Below are 15,941 nucleotides of genomic sequence, written 5' to 3' on the forward strand. Positions count from 1 at the left end.
GTGTCGTACGGAACCTTAAAGAGGCAACTGAGGAATCCTTTTTGGTTACAAATACTGTCGTTCCAAGATTCATTACGCAAACTATTTGAACTAGCAAATCCTTTGAATTAGCAAACCTTTTGAATTAGCAAACCTTTTGAATTAGCAAACCCTGTAGCCATTTAAGAACCATTTGTGGCTTTAATCTGTCACCTACTATTTCGGTTCACTTTAAATAATTACCATTAATGGTCAGGGTTCCTTATTCAATTCTTAGAAAAGTAGCCCTTTTGTTTTCCCTGTGGGTAATCCGGGTTTCCTCAACCCATGACATTAACCGCCATAAAAATTCTTGTATGTGACAAAAATTCTTGTATCAACAATGAAATAAATAAATAAACACCTTGAATAGTTCCAGTGACAATCACATGACGAATCACGTGAGGAGTGATGAAACCAATGTGAAGCTCCCCTACCCCCCTCCGTAAATAAACCCATATCATATACGGTTAACAGCTATAAACCATCCAGACATTACACAGGTGATGCCACAAGAGTTCTTCTGAGAGAAACATAGGTATATAAATCTGGTTCCACTTCTAAAATGGTTTTCTGCTGTATCACAGGAGGCATCAGGCGCAAAGAAAAAAAAGAAAACTACATACGCTGTGGAACTCGCCTGGCGTTCCATATGAGTAGGGTCTTGATACAGAACTGTAGCTAGCGTACTGTTATAAACTATAGACCGGTAGACGGAGCGGCAAAAAGTGCCTTATATTAACACTGAAATAACCAGTCTTATTTGCCTGGACGCAAAATGCTATTAGTCTATGTAACATACAGATCTCATAAAATATATACGCTGTTTAAAATCCAACTGAAAACAGATCGAAAAGTGGAAAGTATTACATGTCAAGCCTGACTAAATTCATTTAAAGAATCTAAAGAGTACAGGTTTAAAATATATGTGCGTTTTCTAACTATACACGCAGTTCGTACACTCAAAAACTGTTAATTTTAACATACAGTCTGTTGCTTGAGTGATACTAGAATGTATTCAGTTATAATTATAGCACAATATTCTGCCTTATTCAGCATAACATCCTGTTAGTTTAAAAGAAGCTTTACGGTGAATTAATTGAATATGTGTGTTAGATTTGACAATCTACTGCAATAGCAGCATACATTCTATAGCATCACTCAGACAACAGATTTTCTGTTAAAATTAACATTATTTTTTTTTTAGTGTAAACCATATACACACGAGCTATCTTAAAAGATGTTTAGATGATAACTCTCCTGCAGACAACACGCATTGTTAGATAACCACACTGGCCTACCTTAGTGCAAACAGTAAGAAGAGTTTGTTATTCCACCTATAAGCCTTCACTACAAAATCGTCAAGTATAATTGCGCTCTGCCTCAACCACCGGTGCTCAGCCAACAAGGCTATGTGTAGCCGCCCTCTCGTACTTTTAAATAGAGTAGAACTGCCTATGTACTTGATGCTTTTCTACAGTTAAAGGAACAAGTCATCAGAATCTCTCCACGCTGAACAGCCTACATGGCCCGTGCTCACCACGGCCGTTATCGTACATGTATCACAACCGCTGATTGGACAGCGTTTACACACACACACTTAAATATATAGGACAATATAAGGTATCGTACATAGTCTACTTATTAGTACATAGTTATATGCATGGATGTACAGCCTTCGAAATCTACGGAACTTCGTTTTGGCCAAACATGCAGTATATACTTACCCGTATATACTGAACATAAAGGCGTCGGCTTTCTCATATTTATTTATTTATTTATTTAGTATTACTTATCTGAGCATCGCTTAGCGCCACAGTCTGAAGAACTTTAAAGTATACGTATTATACGTGTATATTCCAGGTAAATACATCTACAGAGATGTCGCAGAGTTAAAAACTATGGACGTGAATTGCTAAAAATCATTATCTTTTCTTCTTTGTCTGTCTTTCTGTCTGTCTGTCGAATAAACATTTAGTTTTTCTTTTGTATCCCTTTGTCTATAGCCTCAGGATAAAGTTATCTTCTTCAGTAACCGATCTGTGTGCTCCTTTCATCTTTCGACTCCAAAACTGCAGGAATCCCTGAAAAAAAAGAAAAGCTGGTACATAAGTAGCAGCACGCTGGAGACAGATTCTTAGCAGAACGCTGAAGACAGATTCTCAGAGGTCGGCGTTCTTCCGTATATTACCTAACTCGGGCAGAACTTTGTTGTTGTCCCAGTTGTGATTTGAAAAACCACTTTCAACACGATATGCACAGGGTATGAAGAGTAAGCCAGTGTGGATCTTGTCGTATTCTCTCGCGACACCCCGACATGATACACGCTTCCCACATTCTGGTGAAAGGCCGCAAACCAACTGTATATAAAGCACAAGTATGACACACGCATTCCGCATTCCCTTGTAAATGGCTACATAAATGTGAGAAAATGAAAAACGAAGCACGAACAGAAATTGTATGTGCACAATTTTAATGTCCTGAATGTAAGGAGGGCTTTTAACATCCTTGGAAATGGATCTTGCCATTATCGACTTGGAACGCCTTTACGGACTTCGAATGGTATATGAATGGTGGACATGACGCTTATATTTATGTGCCATCCCAGAAAAGTTTTCTCCGCAGCGTAAACATTTTCTCAGCGCTGAAACCGTTTGGCTAGGGAACAGAGTTGACGGATTTTTTCGTCCGTACAGGCGTATTTTATGAATTTCTGAGAAAAAAAAATTCGCTTGTATCAAGCATGTATGATTCTAGCGAAGAAATACACCGGTGATTTCTACCCTGTCCCGCGCGTACTGTGTTCACTCCAGCGAATTTCAGCGCTAGAGACGATCAAGATGACCAATCAAACACCACGGAATTATGTTGACCTCTGACATTTTGTTTGTGTCACATTATTTACTAGGTCACATGATATGACCTACACTGACCAAGGAAAAAGCTGCCTAGTGTGTCTGCAACTATTGCACACACACCAGTTCCCGACTTTTTCCCCGAGGAAAAACGGTTTCGCCGATAAAAATCGGCCTGTGTGCGCTGAAATAATCCGCCGATTTCTGTTCGGCGATCGAGTCCGCAAATATCATTTCTGTGGAGAAAACCATCCTATTACACGACATACCTGTTTGACCGCGGATGAAAGCCTCAGAGGAAACGTTTATACCGCGTATAGAACGCCTTTCCACCGCAGAGAAACGTTTTGCATTGTGAAAAAAAATTTCCATAGCAGAGAAAATATTTACATTGCAATAAAATCGTTTTCTCCGCGGACAAAAGTATTTCCACCGCCGAGGAAACCTTCTTGGTGAAAAGGTATTTACACCGTGGGGAAATTGTTTCTATCACAGAGGTAACTACATTTTAATTGCAGAGAAAACCTGTACATCACATAGAAAGCCTTCAAGGCAAAGGCTGATTTATTTGAGTTTTATTTAACTGAAGAAGTCAAGTGGGTGGAGGAAACCACCGAAAATTGAAGTGCAGGTTAATTCCAATCAAGTTTGCTTTAATTTTGTTACAAGTTGCGGTTTTATAGGTCATAATGCCTTTATCACTATTGGCGCTACACTATATAATATTTCACATATAAATACGACGAGTGGGTTTCATAAGTGGAGTTAAACGGTGCCCGAAGGAAATCTTTGAACGGAAAAAACCAGTTTCCTCCAGGTGCCCGGAGGAAACCGATGGGCGGAAGAAATCTGTGAACGGAGGAAACCGGTGCCCGGAGGAACTACCGACTTTTAATTATGAAATAACTGGCAAACTTTCCACATGTGTGTGTCATATATTGGTTGAAAGCGAGGGGTATCACCATCGATCTTTAAGTGCAAGGCCATAGAAATGCCTACTGGGTCACATACGTTATACAGCCGAGGGGTATACAGATATGTGATCGATCACTTGATAAGGTAAATGATCTCTTCCTATTTTCACAGTAACACATGTAACGGTAACAGATTATGTCTATTCCCGTTAGCCTGATGGGGAACTAGTATAAATTAAGAATTGAAAATTGAAAACTTGCCAAATTGAAACCAAAATATTGATCCTGGGGAACCAATATAATAATTGAGAACAAAAAATTTGGCTAATTAAGTATTTTTTTGAATGGTGTTTAACGCCATAATCAAGAATTTTTTCAGCGTACAGCGTGGTTAGTTTTATGCATAGGGGGTATAAGAAACGATGAGTGGCCGGGTTAATTAAACTACACAACGGATGACGTACTGACCGACATGTGACGTATACTGACGTGTGACGAACTGATGTGTGACGTAGGCCTACTGATGTGTGGTGTACATCACCTCAGTGATGGGAACAAGCGGTCTTCAACGTACGTTACACTGAGCGAGTGGCCACAAGTACAAAATCCCTAGCCAATTCCGGGATTGAACTCTCACGTCCGTGTCCTATACAGCGATCACCAAAGTAAAAACAAAGTATTTATTTATTTATCTATTTATTTATTTGATTGGTGTTTTACGCCGGGCTCAAGAAAATTTAACATGAGTTGGACTTGAACTCACAGCGACCGCATTGGTGGAGGACCACCATTTGAAAAAAATTCCAAACATGGCAAACGTTTATTTGAGTTGTCCGATTCGAAAGTTTAAACGGCTGGATTACTGTTGAAAGGTGGTTTACCAATGCTGGCTTTGACATATAACATTTCGGGAGTTTTAGGGAATCGGTGAATAGCAAAAATAAGGCAGGGTTCGAGCCAGTGAAACTGTCCACGTTGAAGTTCATATGACCTGAGACTATTGTATACATATAGAATAGTCCCCGATATTCACCGAAGCTGGGCGTTACGGTAAGAACGTCCAGCTTAGCTTTCGGGTAGGCCTACATGTGCTTCTCAAGACAGGATTCGTGCTCGATGAACTTACATGTGCTATAAATACACAAGACATTAGGACGCTGCAGCGCTGTTGGAGTGCGCGTGCGGGTGCGCGTGCGCGAGCTGAAACGCGTCAGCAGCAGATGAGGAAGTTTACTTCTTAGCCCTTTCATCGATCATACAGGACAGATCATACTTTTATATGAGTACTGTGTTTATATAAAGAAGGATCTTCTTTATATACACAGTAGGGTGGCCGCGCCTGTAGGGTCGATACCAGGGCGTGTGGTTTACCGCATATCTTCATTTACATGAAGGCCTACCGATCTCACGAGCGGTGAAAAACTTGAGCGCTGCCTGGGGAAAGGGGCGTAACTCTGACCGGCTTGTCCACTATCACTCCTGAATGCCCGACGGCCGTAATCAGACAAAATGAGCCTTGCCGATAAACTGGCGTCCAAAGCCATGGAGTACCGTAAGCTCTTTGAATCGCTGGACGTAAACAAAGATGGGCGTCTAGACGTGAAGGAGTTGGCACAGGCCCTGAAGGAAAGAGGAATGGTTGGCGATGAAGCAAAGGTAAAAAAAACAAAAAACAAACAAGTATCGAGTGATCCGAAAGTTTCCCCGAAAAAGTTTGAAGAAATTACTGCAACAACAACAACATTGTACTGCTGACAGGATAAGTCGGCTCATTGAGAGCTGATAAATTTAAACGATTAAGTGGTCTTTTTAAAATCTTAGAAATGTAGAGTTTGCACTTATGTAATATGTGATATTCGTCAAAAAGTTCTGTTTACATACCCAAACCTCGGAAAAATGGGCGTTGGCTATTGCCCCGGGAAACCCCACTCTGGTCTATCCATTTTGTGTTTATTTTCAATAAGCTAGTGTGTAGACAACATGGCAACAAAAACGAAAGCGTTCGCGACTTTAGACCTTTTTTCTTGATGTGAACTTGCAGTGTTATCTGTGCTGCTTATCACTATGAAGTTAACACCTAATAAGGTGGTGGCATATATTTTTTTGTCCTGTGGGGCTGAAGTACCTTGAGTCATTGTTAGTATATTATCGGTTTCTACTGTTATGTTGTTTTGTCCTTGATATGACATCATTATGATGAGCTAGGGCGCCTCTGTGACCTAGTGGTTACGTGATAGTGCAGCACAATGACCAAGAAGTCTTCCACCGATGCGGTCACTGCGAGTTCAATTCCAGCTCATGCTGGCTTCGTCTTAGGCCATATGTGGGAGCAGCAAGTTGCGGATGGTCTGGGGTTTCCCCAGGCCATCCCGGTTTCCTACCACTATACTGCTGCTGCTGTATAAGTGAAACATTCTGAGTACAGCGTAAAACACCAATCCAATAATTAAATAAATAAATAAATTATGATGAGCTAGGAAAGAAACATTTTACTGCCATCAGAGATAATATTATCAGTGCTTCTGGCATTTGCTGGGTCCACATTTGTTGCAGGAAATAAGCCATATTTAACATTTCTTACGGTGACCATTTTTTTAGTTGAAAAGTCGCGACAGCTTGCAGTATACTGGATCTTTGTGCTAATTTACACTCAGTACCCTATGACTTAACCGAGCAGTGACGTGTTCATTACATTAAATGTCTGTTTAATGGAAATTACATTGCAAATTGTATTAACATCCACAGTACCTTTGTAGCAGAAACATTGTATAAACTAAAAAAAAAAAACTAAAAACTAAAAAGTAGAAAGTGTTACTTTGAAATGTCTCTGTTTTTATAAGGTGTAAACAGCATCTCCAACCTGAAAACTTCAAAGGCCACAGTCTGTGACTGGGTACTAATTTGCCTGGGATTGCCCTTTTTGTGACGATTGTTAGAGCACAGCCTGAAATGTAAATGTTGCTTATGGGGAGTTAAAGTGAATGAATGATTATGGCGTAACGCCATAACAGCAGTATTTCAGCCATATCATGGCGGCAGTGAGTTAGATGCAGGCCATCTAACCCGTGAAGCACTAGAGGTGCAACTTCATTATCTGCCTTTGAGAGAAAATCTGTGCAGTAGAAGGCTGTCTAAGGGTCAGGCCCCGTGCCTGTAGGGATCATGAAAAGATCTTAGACTTAAGCCAAAATTTCAAATCGCCTTAAAATTGTTGTTTCTAATGTTACAAGGCCCAAATTTTGCTTGAAAATGTAAATTCTGGATATTGTAGTATTATTGTAATAATAACGGAAAGGAACATACCAGATTTGTTGACTGAAGTTTTGACTTAAGTCTTAGATGGCTTCGTGATCCCATGGCCAGAGCTTTTACCTCCTGTAGCTTCTTTAGGGCTAACATGTAAACAATCAGCAAATCATTTCATCAGTTTGTTCACGTACTTGTATAAAGCATACTGTAAATCTTCAATCCTTTCAACCGCTAAAGCATTTTTTTACAGAAATTTATGCATACAATTATTATGAAAATGATGCTACAAATAATTCGTTTCTCTCACTAATGATGCATGCTTCATAAAACCAAGGGAATTATTTCTCTGCACATTCTTTCAGAATGTTTCAAAATATTGGTCGCAGAGGGTGTTGAAGAGGTTGATAAATTAGGTGTACACATCATATATCGTATTATTTTCAAGGGTTACAAATTTTAGGCAAATAGATGACTTTACACCATGTGAATGTTCATTTTTCATGTTTTGTTGAGTTCATCAATTTTTTATTGAGTATTTTGGGGTCCATTAGCCTAGCAATCTGTTCAAACTGACCATTTTGCCTGACCCCAAAGGTTCGATGTTTGTACATGTAGGCTTCACTATGATAGTTAATTATGATACTGATTCTCATTTTTTTTTTTCCAGAAATTCTTTGAAGTGTCTGACAAAGACAAAGATGACGAACTTGACATCGAAGAGTTCACAGAGTACATGAGTTCACACGTAAAGGAGCTGAAACTAGCCTTTGAAAACTTAGACAGAAACAAAGATGGTATGTCAGCATGATGTTTTATAGACATGGTAAACCTTTAATATAAGAGAGATTAAGCTTCACCTAGAAAGGAGTACATGCTCTTGTGTCATGGTTCTCATTAAGGAGAAATTTTAAATAGAGCATATTTTTGGCTATTGTTGACAGGTAACATTGATGCAGATGAAATCATCGCGTGTTTCAAAGATCTTGGCGTTGCAATAACAAATGTAGAGGCAGAAGATTTGCTGAATCGGTAAGTTTGTTGGTGCACTTGTTAGATTATTGCCCAGACTGAAAGCGTGAAGGATCTACCTCTCTGGCTCAGGCAGTTTATAAAGCAATAACTCAGCTGCAACTCTGGCCTTTAACCAGTGAGACTGGGTTCTCATATGCAGCTCTCAGAGGTCTGGCAGAAATTTTAAATGAGGAGGCTTTTCAGGCGCCTGACAAATGTCAGTGTTTTACTTCGGGGCACACAAGTGTCCTGCACCCAGGAATCTGACGTATGGGGTACATGTATGTGTAAGGCCAATGACATCTGATTCCTTGTTTATGGACAAAATACTTTAGAAAATTGGTACAGGCAGCAGAAATCTGGCAAAACATGAAATAAAGAATCCCTATGCAGGATATATAACTGGTGACAGGAAACTAGGAATCTAGTGTGATCAGCCTGAAGCAAAAATTCTTGAACATTGCATTGAGCACAATGAAATAAATCAATAAATCAATAAATCTGCTAATGTATGTGTGAAGTGTGTTGATGGACACAACTTGCCCTGTGTCCCCTTCTCTACGTTAGTGTGGGCTGCATTTGTCTCCTGTCTCTGTTTTCAGGATAGACAAAAACCACACGTTGAAGATTGACTGGGAGGAATGGAAAGAGTTCTTGTTGTTCCAACCTGGTGCTGACATCAAGACATTCTTCACTACTGGAGACACTCCAGTGTCAGTACTGTATTTGTTGTTTTGTCCTAGTTTCTTCTTATTATGATTTGAACCCATGCTCTCTCTACACTCCCCCCCCCCCCCCCACTGGACACACACTCACAAAAATTGTCAAAATATATTTTGTAACCAAACATGCAGTATGTCTATTGCTGAGGCGATAAACGTAGGTAGTTAAAAATGTTTTTACTTCTTGGATAAAGTACGCGACAGTAACCATTGCTTTTTCTTGTACCAGCCTGAATAGCACAGTTGGTAGAGCATCCGCTTTGGGAGGCAGTAGAACCAGGGTCAATCCTGGGTCGAGTGACACCTAAGATTTTAAAAGAGGAAGGGGATAGTGAAATGACTATCAGTGAACCGTATTAGTATAATGGCTCAGGTGGGGCGGCTTACTTGCCTTCGGTAAGGCGTCTCAGTGGAGCAGCACTAGATAAAAGAGTGGTGGAAATCCGTCCTGCATTAAGGAGGTGCATTACATGCCACTCTAATATTCCTTCGTTGTCACATGACTGAAAAATTGTTAAGTACAACGTTAAACCCCAAGCACTCCACTCACTCATTCGCTCATTCCGCTCACTTTTTCTGTATAGATTTATTCAGGATTCATGTGGAGCCTTGAAAACCTTGAAAAGCCTGGAAATTGAAAGATTATTTTGCAGGCCTTGTACTATGGATCTTTTCACAGACAACAGAATCAACCTGAGCTTACACTGTATATATGATGTAGTGTGCTGACTTTCTCTTGGAGAAATTTGTTTTTGTGTAATTTTGAAATTGCTTGAAGCACTGTTGTGTTTATGAAAATTTACAAATTAAATCATTTCAAATTTCTTTATGCTGGTGTAAGTTGTAGAATACTTAGCCCAAGTAGCATGGAAAATGTGAGTTTTGTGCCTGGAAATCAGAAGCCTAGGTGTTCTAACTCAGGTGTACTAACTCTGTCTGTTGTAATAAATTCAATACATGGTATCATGGTATTCATCAGCATGACAGGTAATCATTTCAGACCGTTTCTTCCTGACAGATAATAGACATAGGTGAAGATGTTATTGTCCCCTGATGACTTCACAGAGAAGGAACTGAAGACGGGGCTATGGTGCGCCAGCTTGTGGCAGGAGGAATGGCGGGGGCTGTCTCACGGACTTCCACAGCGCCACTTGATCGTCTCAAAATACTTCTTCAGGTTTGTTAACATTTGTATTTAACTTTGTCGGTCATTTCTCTAGTGGCACATTTTGCCTGATTCTCAATGATTCGTCCGCCATACAGGGCCACATAAGATTTTTCCTGTGAGGTTTGGCTGATTGCTTCTCACAAAAATTTAAGCGTGGGTGTCAAAAGTATCATTTTAAGGCAGAATCAGAATTGAAACCTTTACATACGGTATTGTATTTGATGACATATTTTTCACGAAAACATAGACGTGTAAATATTGTATTGGCCTAAACATTCAGCCCCAAAAAGTGCCTGTCTAAGGCAGTTGAAGGTCATAGAATGTTACTTTCCCTGCAGAAACTGTGAATTGTCCATTATAATATAGTCCTCCATTCCAAGCAAACCTTAAAACACCTTTCTACTATCAGTCAGAAGCAATCAAGAGCTCTCAGAGTAAGGTATGGTGAGTAACTTAGTCAGGGCCAAAATTTAGTTCAAATACAGTATATTTATGTATATGTGTATTGTATTTTGTAATTCTTCATGTTATGCGCATGTTCTGATGGCAATTTTTTGTGTAGACTGATAAAATTGGCGAACCCAAAGGATATAGTTTTGTTCTAAAATCAAATTAACAGCGTACGCGAATCTCAATGAAAGTTGCTCTTTCACCTTTGAAAACGTTAGACATTAGGGTATATTATATGTATGTGTGTTGAATGGACATTTATTGTTGTTGTTGTTGCCTTTGTTAGGTGCATGGGTCAAAGTCCAACAATCTCAGCATTGTAGGTGGCTTCAAACAGATGTTACAGGAAGGCGGAGTCAAGTCACTATGGCGAGGAAACGGGCATGAATGTGGTGAAAATAGCTCCAGAAACTGCACTCAAATTTATGGCTTATGAACAGGTAAGTGGGGTGGGGAATATGGGTAAGGCTTTTATCTGGGGGGATTGGGGTGCGGAAAGCATGCGAAAATAACATCAAGGTTGAACATCTTTACAAACAGAAGTTTTGAAGGTCAAATGCAGGGGGTAGCACAGGTATAACAAGAGGTGTTTGTCAGTAATGTGAACAGCTCCCTCACTGTGAGGAGTATAGGAAGTATATTGCTGAAAACTGCAGATGTATATACGTGCTTATTTGTTTATTTGCTTATATGCCATGTTGTTGTTGTTTCAGATCAAGACATTGATGCGTGGGGAAGGGGGGAAAGAAGGAGCTGGGTGTAATAGAGAGGCTATGTTCAGGGTCTCTCGCTGGGGCCACATCGCAGACCATCATATACCCCATGGAGGTCAGTCAGTGCACTGATTTTTGAATGCACACGCTTGTGTAGAAATAGTGAAAATTCTATGAAACCTTCATGAAAACAAATATATTCTGCTGTTGCTGCCCAAATTCATCCTTCCAGTCCAGTGAAACTTTGCCATTGGTTATATCATGTTGTGTCATTGAGAAAGATACATGTATACGGCCTTTATAAGGTTATGTTTATTTTGTTTTACGCCCGTACTCAAGAATATTTCACTTATACAACGGTGGCAAGCCATTATGGTAGAAGGAAACCTGGCAGAGTCCCGGGGAAACCCAGGACCGTCCCCAGGTTGCTGGCAGATCTGGGGTTATATGATTTCAAGGCCCATTGGTTAGTGTGCTAACACAGCACACTAACAGGAACCTGGGGTCAAAACAGTCATTGTGAGTTTAAAATTTCAGCTTATGCTGGCTTCCTTTCCAGTCGTACGCATGAAGGTCTGCCATCTAGCATACTGCAGATGGTGAGGGGTCTCTCCCAGGCTCTACCCGGTTTCCTTCCACCTTGAAATATTTTTAAGTACGGCGTAAAACACTGATTTGATTACTGATTTGGCATTCTGTATGAATGTACCTTATTTGCCTCCAGGAAGAAAAGAATGTACCTTAAATCCTCAACAAATTTGACGTGTGAAATGTAACTTTTGGAGCAATTTATGAACATAATTCATGAGGTTTTGTAGACTGAAATGTTTTATTTATTCATGAAAACATTTTAACTTTGTAGAAATTAATGAAATACGCTATTTTTTCTAAATTTTGGGACACTCGGTCTGCTCATTTTAGCCAATGTATATGTAATTGTAGCAGAAATAAATGCTCAAATCTTACTTTTGAGATCAGAACACTCTAATATGCCAAAGCATGTGCTGTGTTTGTGGCTGAATTCTGTGACCATTTAGGGTATTAATAACCCTGATGTTTATTCTGCTATTTTTGCAAACAAGCACTAATCATAAGCTGTTTTTGTCCAGGTGATGAAAACACGCCTGGCCTTGCGTAAAACGGGACAGTATAATGGCATGTTTGACTGTGCTATGAAGATTTACAAGAAAGAGGGACTGAAAGCCTTCTACAGAGGTTACCTACCCAACATACTCGGTATTATTCCGTATGCTGGAATTGACTTGGCCATATATGAGGTGGGTCTACCTACTTTCTTGTTATTTATTGTCCAGTTCATGCCCTTTTTTTAATTTCTAAATGTGGGTTGCAGGTATCATCTGTGAGTAGGGAAGGCCTAATTATTCCTTCATTCATTCGATTTGACAGGAAGAGTCATCATGCATAGCAACACACAAAAGGCACCGTGCACATAGCAACGCATAAAAGGCACATAGCAACACATAGAAAGCAACATACACCAAACATACACATAGCAACACATAGAAGGCAACATAAACATAACAAGGCTTAAAAGGCAACATAGGCCCAGCAACGTATGTAAGCAACATAGACTTAGCAACACATAAAAGACAATATAAATGTATGATTGAGCCCCTAGTAGTCGTTTCATTTCAGGGATAAATCTATAGGGAAGTTTTGATGCCTTATTTTCATGTGTACTGTAATACATGTAATGTTCTAAGGTTTTATGTGATGTTTTCATGCCTTACATCCTGCTTTCATTCCTTCCCTGTTTCTGTGTGTTGTAGACTCTGAAGGGATTCTACATGGAGCGAAACAAGAACACTGATCCCAATATCATGGTGTTATTAGCCTGCGGAACAACCAGTAGTACATGTGGTCAGTTTGCCAGTTACCCGCTTGCTCTAGTCAGGACAAGGCTACAGGCACAAGGTTAGTCCTCAGGAAACTCTCAAGTCAGCCTCGTCAGCTATATGATGAACAGTCATAAAAGATACTTGGCCTGGAAATACTGATAGAGTCAAAGTGCTTCCTCACTTGGTGTGCAAGACCAGAGGGTTAGCCCAGTGGTGTACAGGGCTCTTACTATGTTGAGCCCTGAGCGGCTACCTCTGTGTTCACGTGGACAATTTCACTGACCTTTACATCTGGAACCCGTCTTTCTATTTTGTATGCACCAATTCCCTAAGTCATTTGAAGTGTAGAAATTCCCTAAGTCATTTGAAGTGTAGAAATTCCCTAAGTCATTTGAAGTGTAGAAATTCCCCAAGTCATTTGAAGTGTAGAAATTCCCTAAGTCATTTGAAGTGTAGAAATTCCTTAAGTCATTTGAAGTGTAGAAATCTCAAAGCCAGCATCGCCAAATCATCCTTGAATTTTTGTCGATTGATACCATGATATGATTACAAAAATGGTTGTGTGACTATCTTCACGATTCTGAATCCAAGGAAACAACCAAGAGAAGTCATACATTGCTCTCCCTGGCTGTCACTGTCTATCTGTCGGGCGATCGGTCTCTCCAGCTGTACTGGTGATCAAATTTTTGACATTGTATCTTTTAACATTCACATAATGATTGATTGAAATGCAAGAAAACATTGACTTTTGGCCGGATGTTGCTTTTGTTGCAAATTTATGCTTGTGTGTTTAATGACACTGTGTTGGTTTCTCTGGAATGATATTGTGATCTTTTCTTCCACAGCTGCTGGTGGTGGTTCTGCTGCCAAGGACACCATGGTCAGCATGTTCACAAAGATCCTGAAAGAGGACGGCCCAAGAGGACTGTACCGCGGCATCGCCCCAAACTTCCTAAAGGTGGCGCCGGCAGTTAGTATAAGCTACGTCGTCTACGAAAGATCACGAAAGTATCTCGGGATCAATCCGAAATAACATGGTAAACTGGGTATAACAAGAAAATGTATTCCTTTAAGGTAGTATTATCTGTACGCACTCTTTTTATTTTGACTTTTTGTATTAAGAATCAAACAAAACATCAGGTACTACTTTCATCAAAAAATTGCGCTATCCATCGCATCCTAAATGGAATCATCTTGTAATGTATTAATTATCTGAATTCTGTTTTTATGTTTTTCTTTTGAAAGTGACTTTAAAGAACCCAAGTGCCAATCATGGGCTCTTAAGGTTTATATCTTGCGTTTGTATTTATATCTTGTATTCACAGATGTTTTAGCAGCTGTTTTACATTTATGACCTGTGCGAGATTTGAACAATGTATAATGTTGAGCAGCTCTTAGGCATTTATTGTTCGTCTTCATAATGTCAAGGTATATATATATATATTTACATGTAAATACCTGCATACTGCATTTATCACAGCTTTTTGCAGCAGAACTACTAAAAAGTGTTCGGAAATAGGAAACTTCACGCTATCAAATCCTAGCATACCTACAATATTCATACTGAATATTGCTATATTCACCTATATTTTACCTTTTTAAACATTTTATATAAAGGACTGTTACATTTTAGTGCTGATCTAATATGGATCAGTTGTGCAGTGTTTTAGCTTTCTTGTATGTGGCATTCTTCCAAGTCACATACATGTATTAATGTACATATTTTCAAATTTCTGAGGTACATCTGAGTTGATTTTTTCAGTATTGTTGAGGTGTATTTGTGGTACATTATCTCATATTCAAACACTGCTCAAAATTCCTGAGGTATATCTGAGGTGTACGCATATGGCTGAGGTGTAATTGTGGCAGGATAATATAGGTGGGGTGTACACCTCATCTATACCTAAGGTGTGCATGAGGCATACACCTCACATACACCTCATCTTTATGTATACTTTACACTAAGGTGTGAATGAGGCGTTCGTCCCATATACACCTCATCTATATCTCGCACTAAGGTGTGCATGAGGCATTTACCCCATGTATACCTCATCTATACCTCGCACTGAGGTGTACACCTGATGTCTGTAAGGGGTATTACTGCATATTACTGACCTAAATTTGTGCTCATTTTGCCCGATTCAATGGGTTTTCTTCATCTTAAAAAGGTATCTTAAGTATCAAAAGGGAATTGTGATGACATGTATTTGCCATTTTCAAGGGGAAGGCAGGGGGTGGGGTGGAGTACGGAGTGGGGGGTGGTGAGTTCGCAGTCATTTACCCTTTTTCCTACATGTCAGTGTCAACCAATGGTCAAAGTCGGGGATCTGGTAAATGAGAAGGTCAAAATTCTTCTCATGTGCCATTATGATGTGTTACTGTAAAGGTTACTAACCATTTTACATGAATATATGTATACCATATTTTGATATGTTAAAGATTCTAATGATCTATAATTTTCGGAATCTGTGAAACAAGCCAACAGAACAACACACTCTTTTTATTGTGTCATCTTGGCGACACAGTGACATCACCTGTTACTTTGATCTCACTGATTTATGAAATGGCCGAACCATCTCACCTTTCATATTATATGTTAAAAGGCCTCTTGCCACTTCCTTATACTATTTCGCGAATTAATTTTTTTAATTTTTATGTACTTTAGTTTCAAAATCCAAACTTCAAAGGTAAAATTCTCTGTGCAAAATATCTGGTACAGTTAGACCTGACCACCTTCAAACAGATACCACAGCCCACCACACTAACTCTGCACTCCCCCCCCCCCCCCCCCCCCCCCTCCACACCTCTTCCCTAGCCCGTACCATTTACAACCCATCAAACCTTAAGCTTGCCAAAGTGTCGTATGCCTACCCAAGGGTAAAAGTATTACTATGGTAATTTGTAATTACTTTCATACCTGTATCCAAGATTGTTTAAAAATATATTTCATCTGGTGAATTTTATGGTTGTGAAGTTGAGACA

General features: G+C 39.6%; 1 protein-coding gene across 1 annotated transcript; it reads left to right on the plus strand.

The window, feature by feature from the left end:
* Positions 1–5,317: 5,317 nt before the first annotated feature.
* LOC135480413 (mitochondrial adenyl nucleotide antiporter SLC25A24-like) lies at positions 5,318–14,157 on the plus strand. The gene is given in 15 exon segments (XM_064760243.1): positions 5,318–5,443; positions 7,704–7,830; positions 7,978–8,065; positions 8,650–8,726; positions 8,729–8,760; positions 9,788–9,817; positions 9,819–9,858; positions 9,861–9,946; positions 10,674–10,766; positions 10,768–10,827; positions 11,101–11,124; positions 11,126–11,215; positions 12,210–12,377; positions 12,891–13,035; positions 13,805–14,157. Coding segments are annotated over 15 exon segments (1,362 nt in total). The 5' UTR covers positions 5,318–5,329; the 3' UTR covers positions 13,993–14,157.
* The last annotated feature ends 1,784 nt before the right edge of the window (positions 14,158–15,941 follow it).

The sequence above is a fragment of the Liolophura sinensis genome, chromosome 13 (assembly GCF_032854445.1).
Source record: "Liolophura sinensis isolate JHLJ2023 chromosome 13, CUHK_Ljap_v2, whole genome shotgun sequence".
Classification (NCBI taxonomy): Eukaryota; Metazoa; Mollusca; class Polyplacophora; order Chitonida; family Chitonidae; genus Liolophura; species Liolophura sinensis.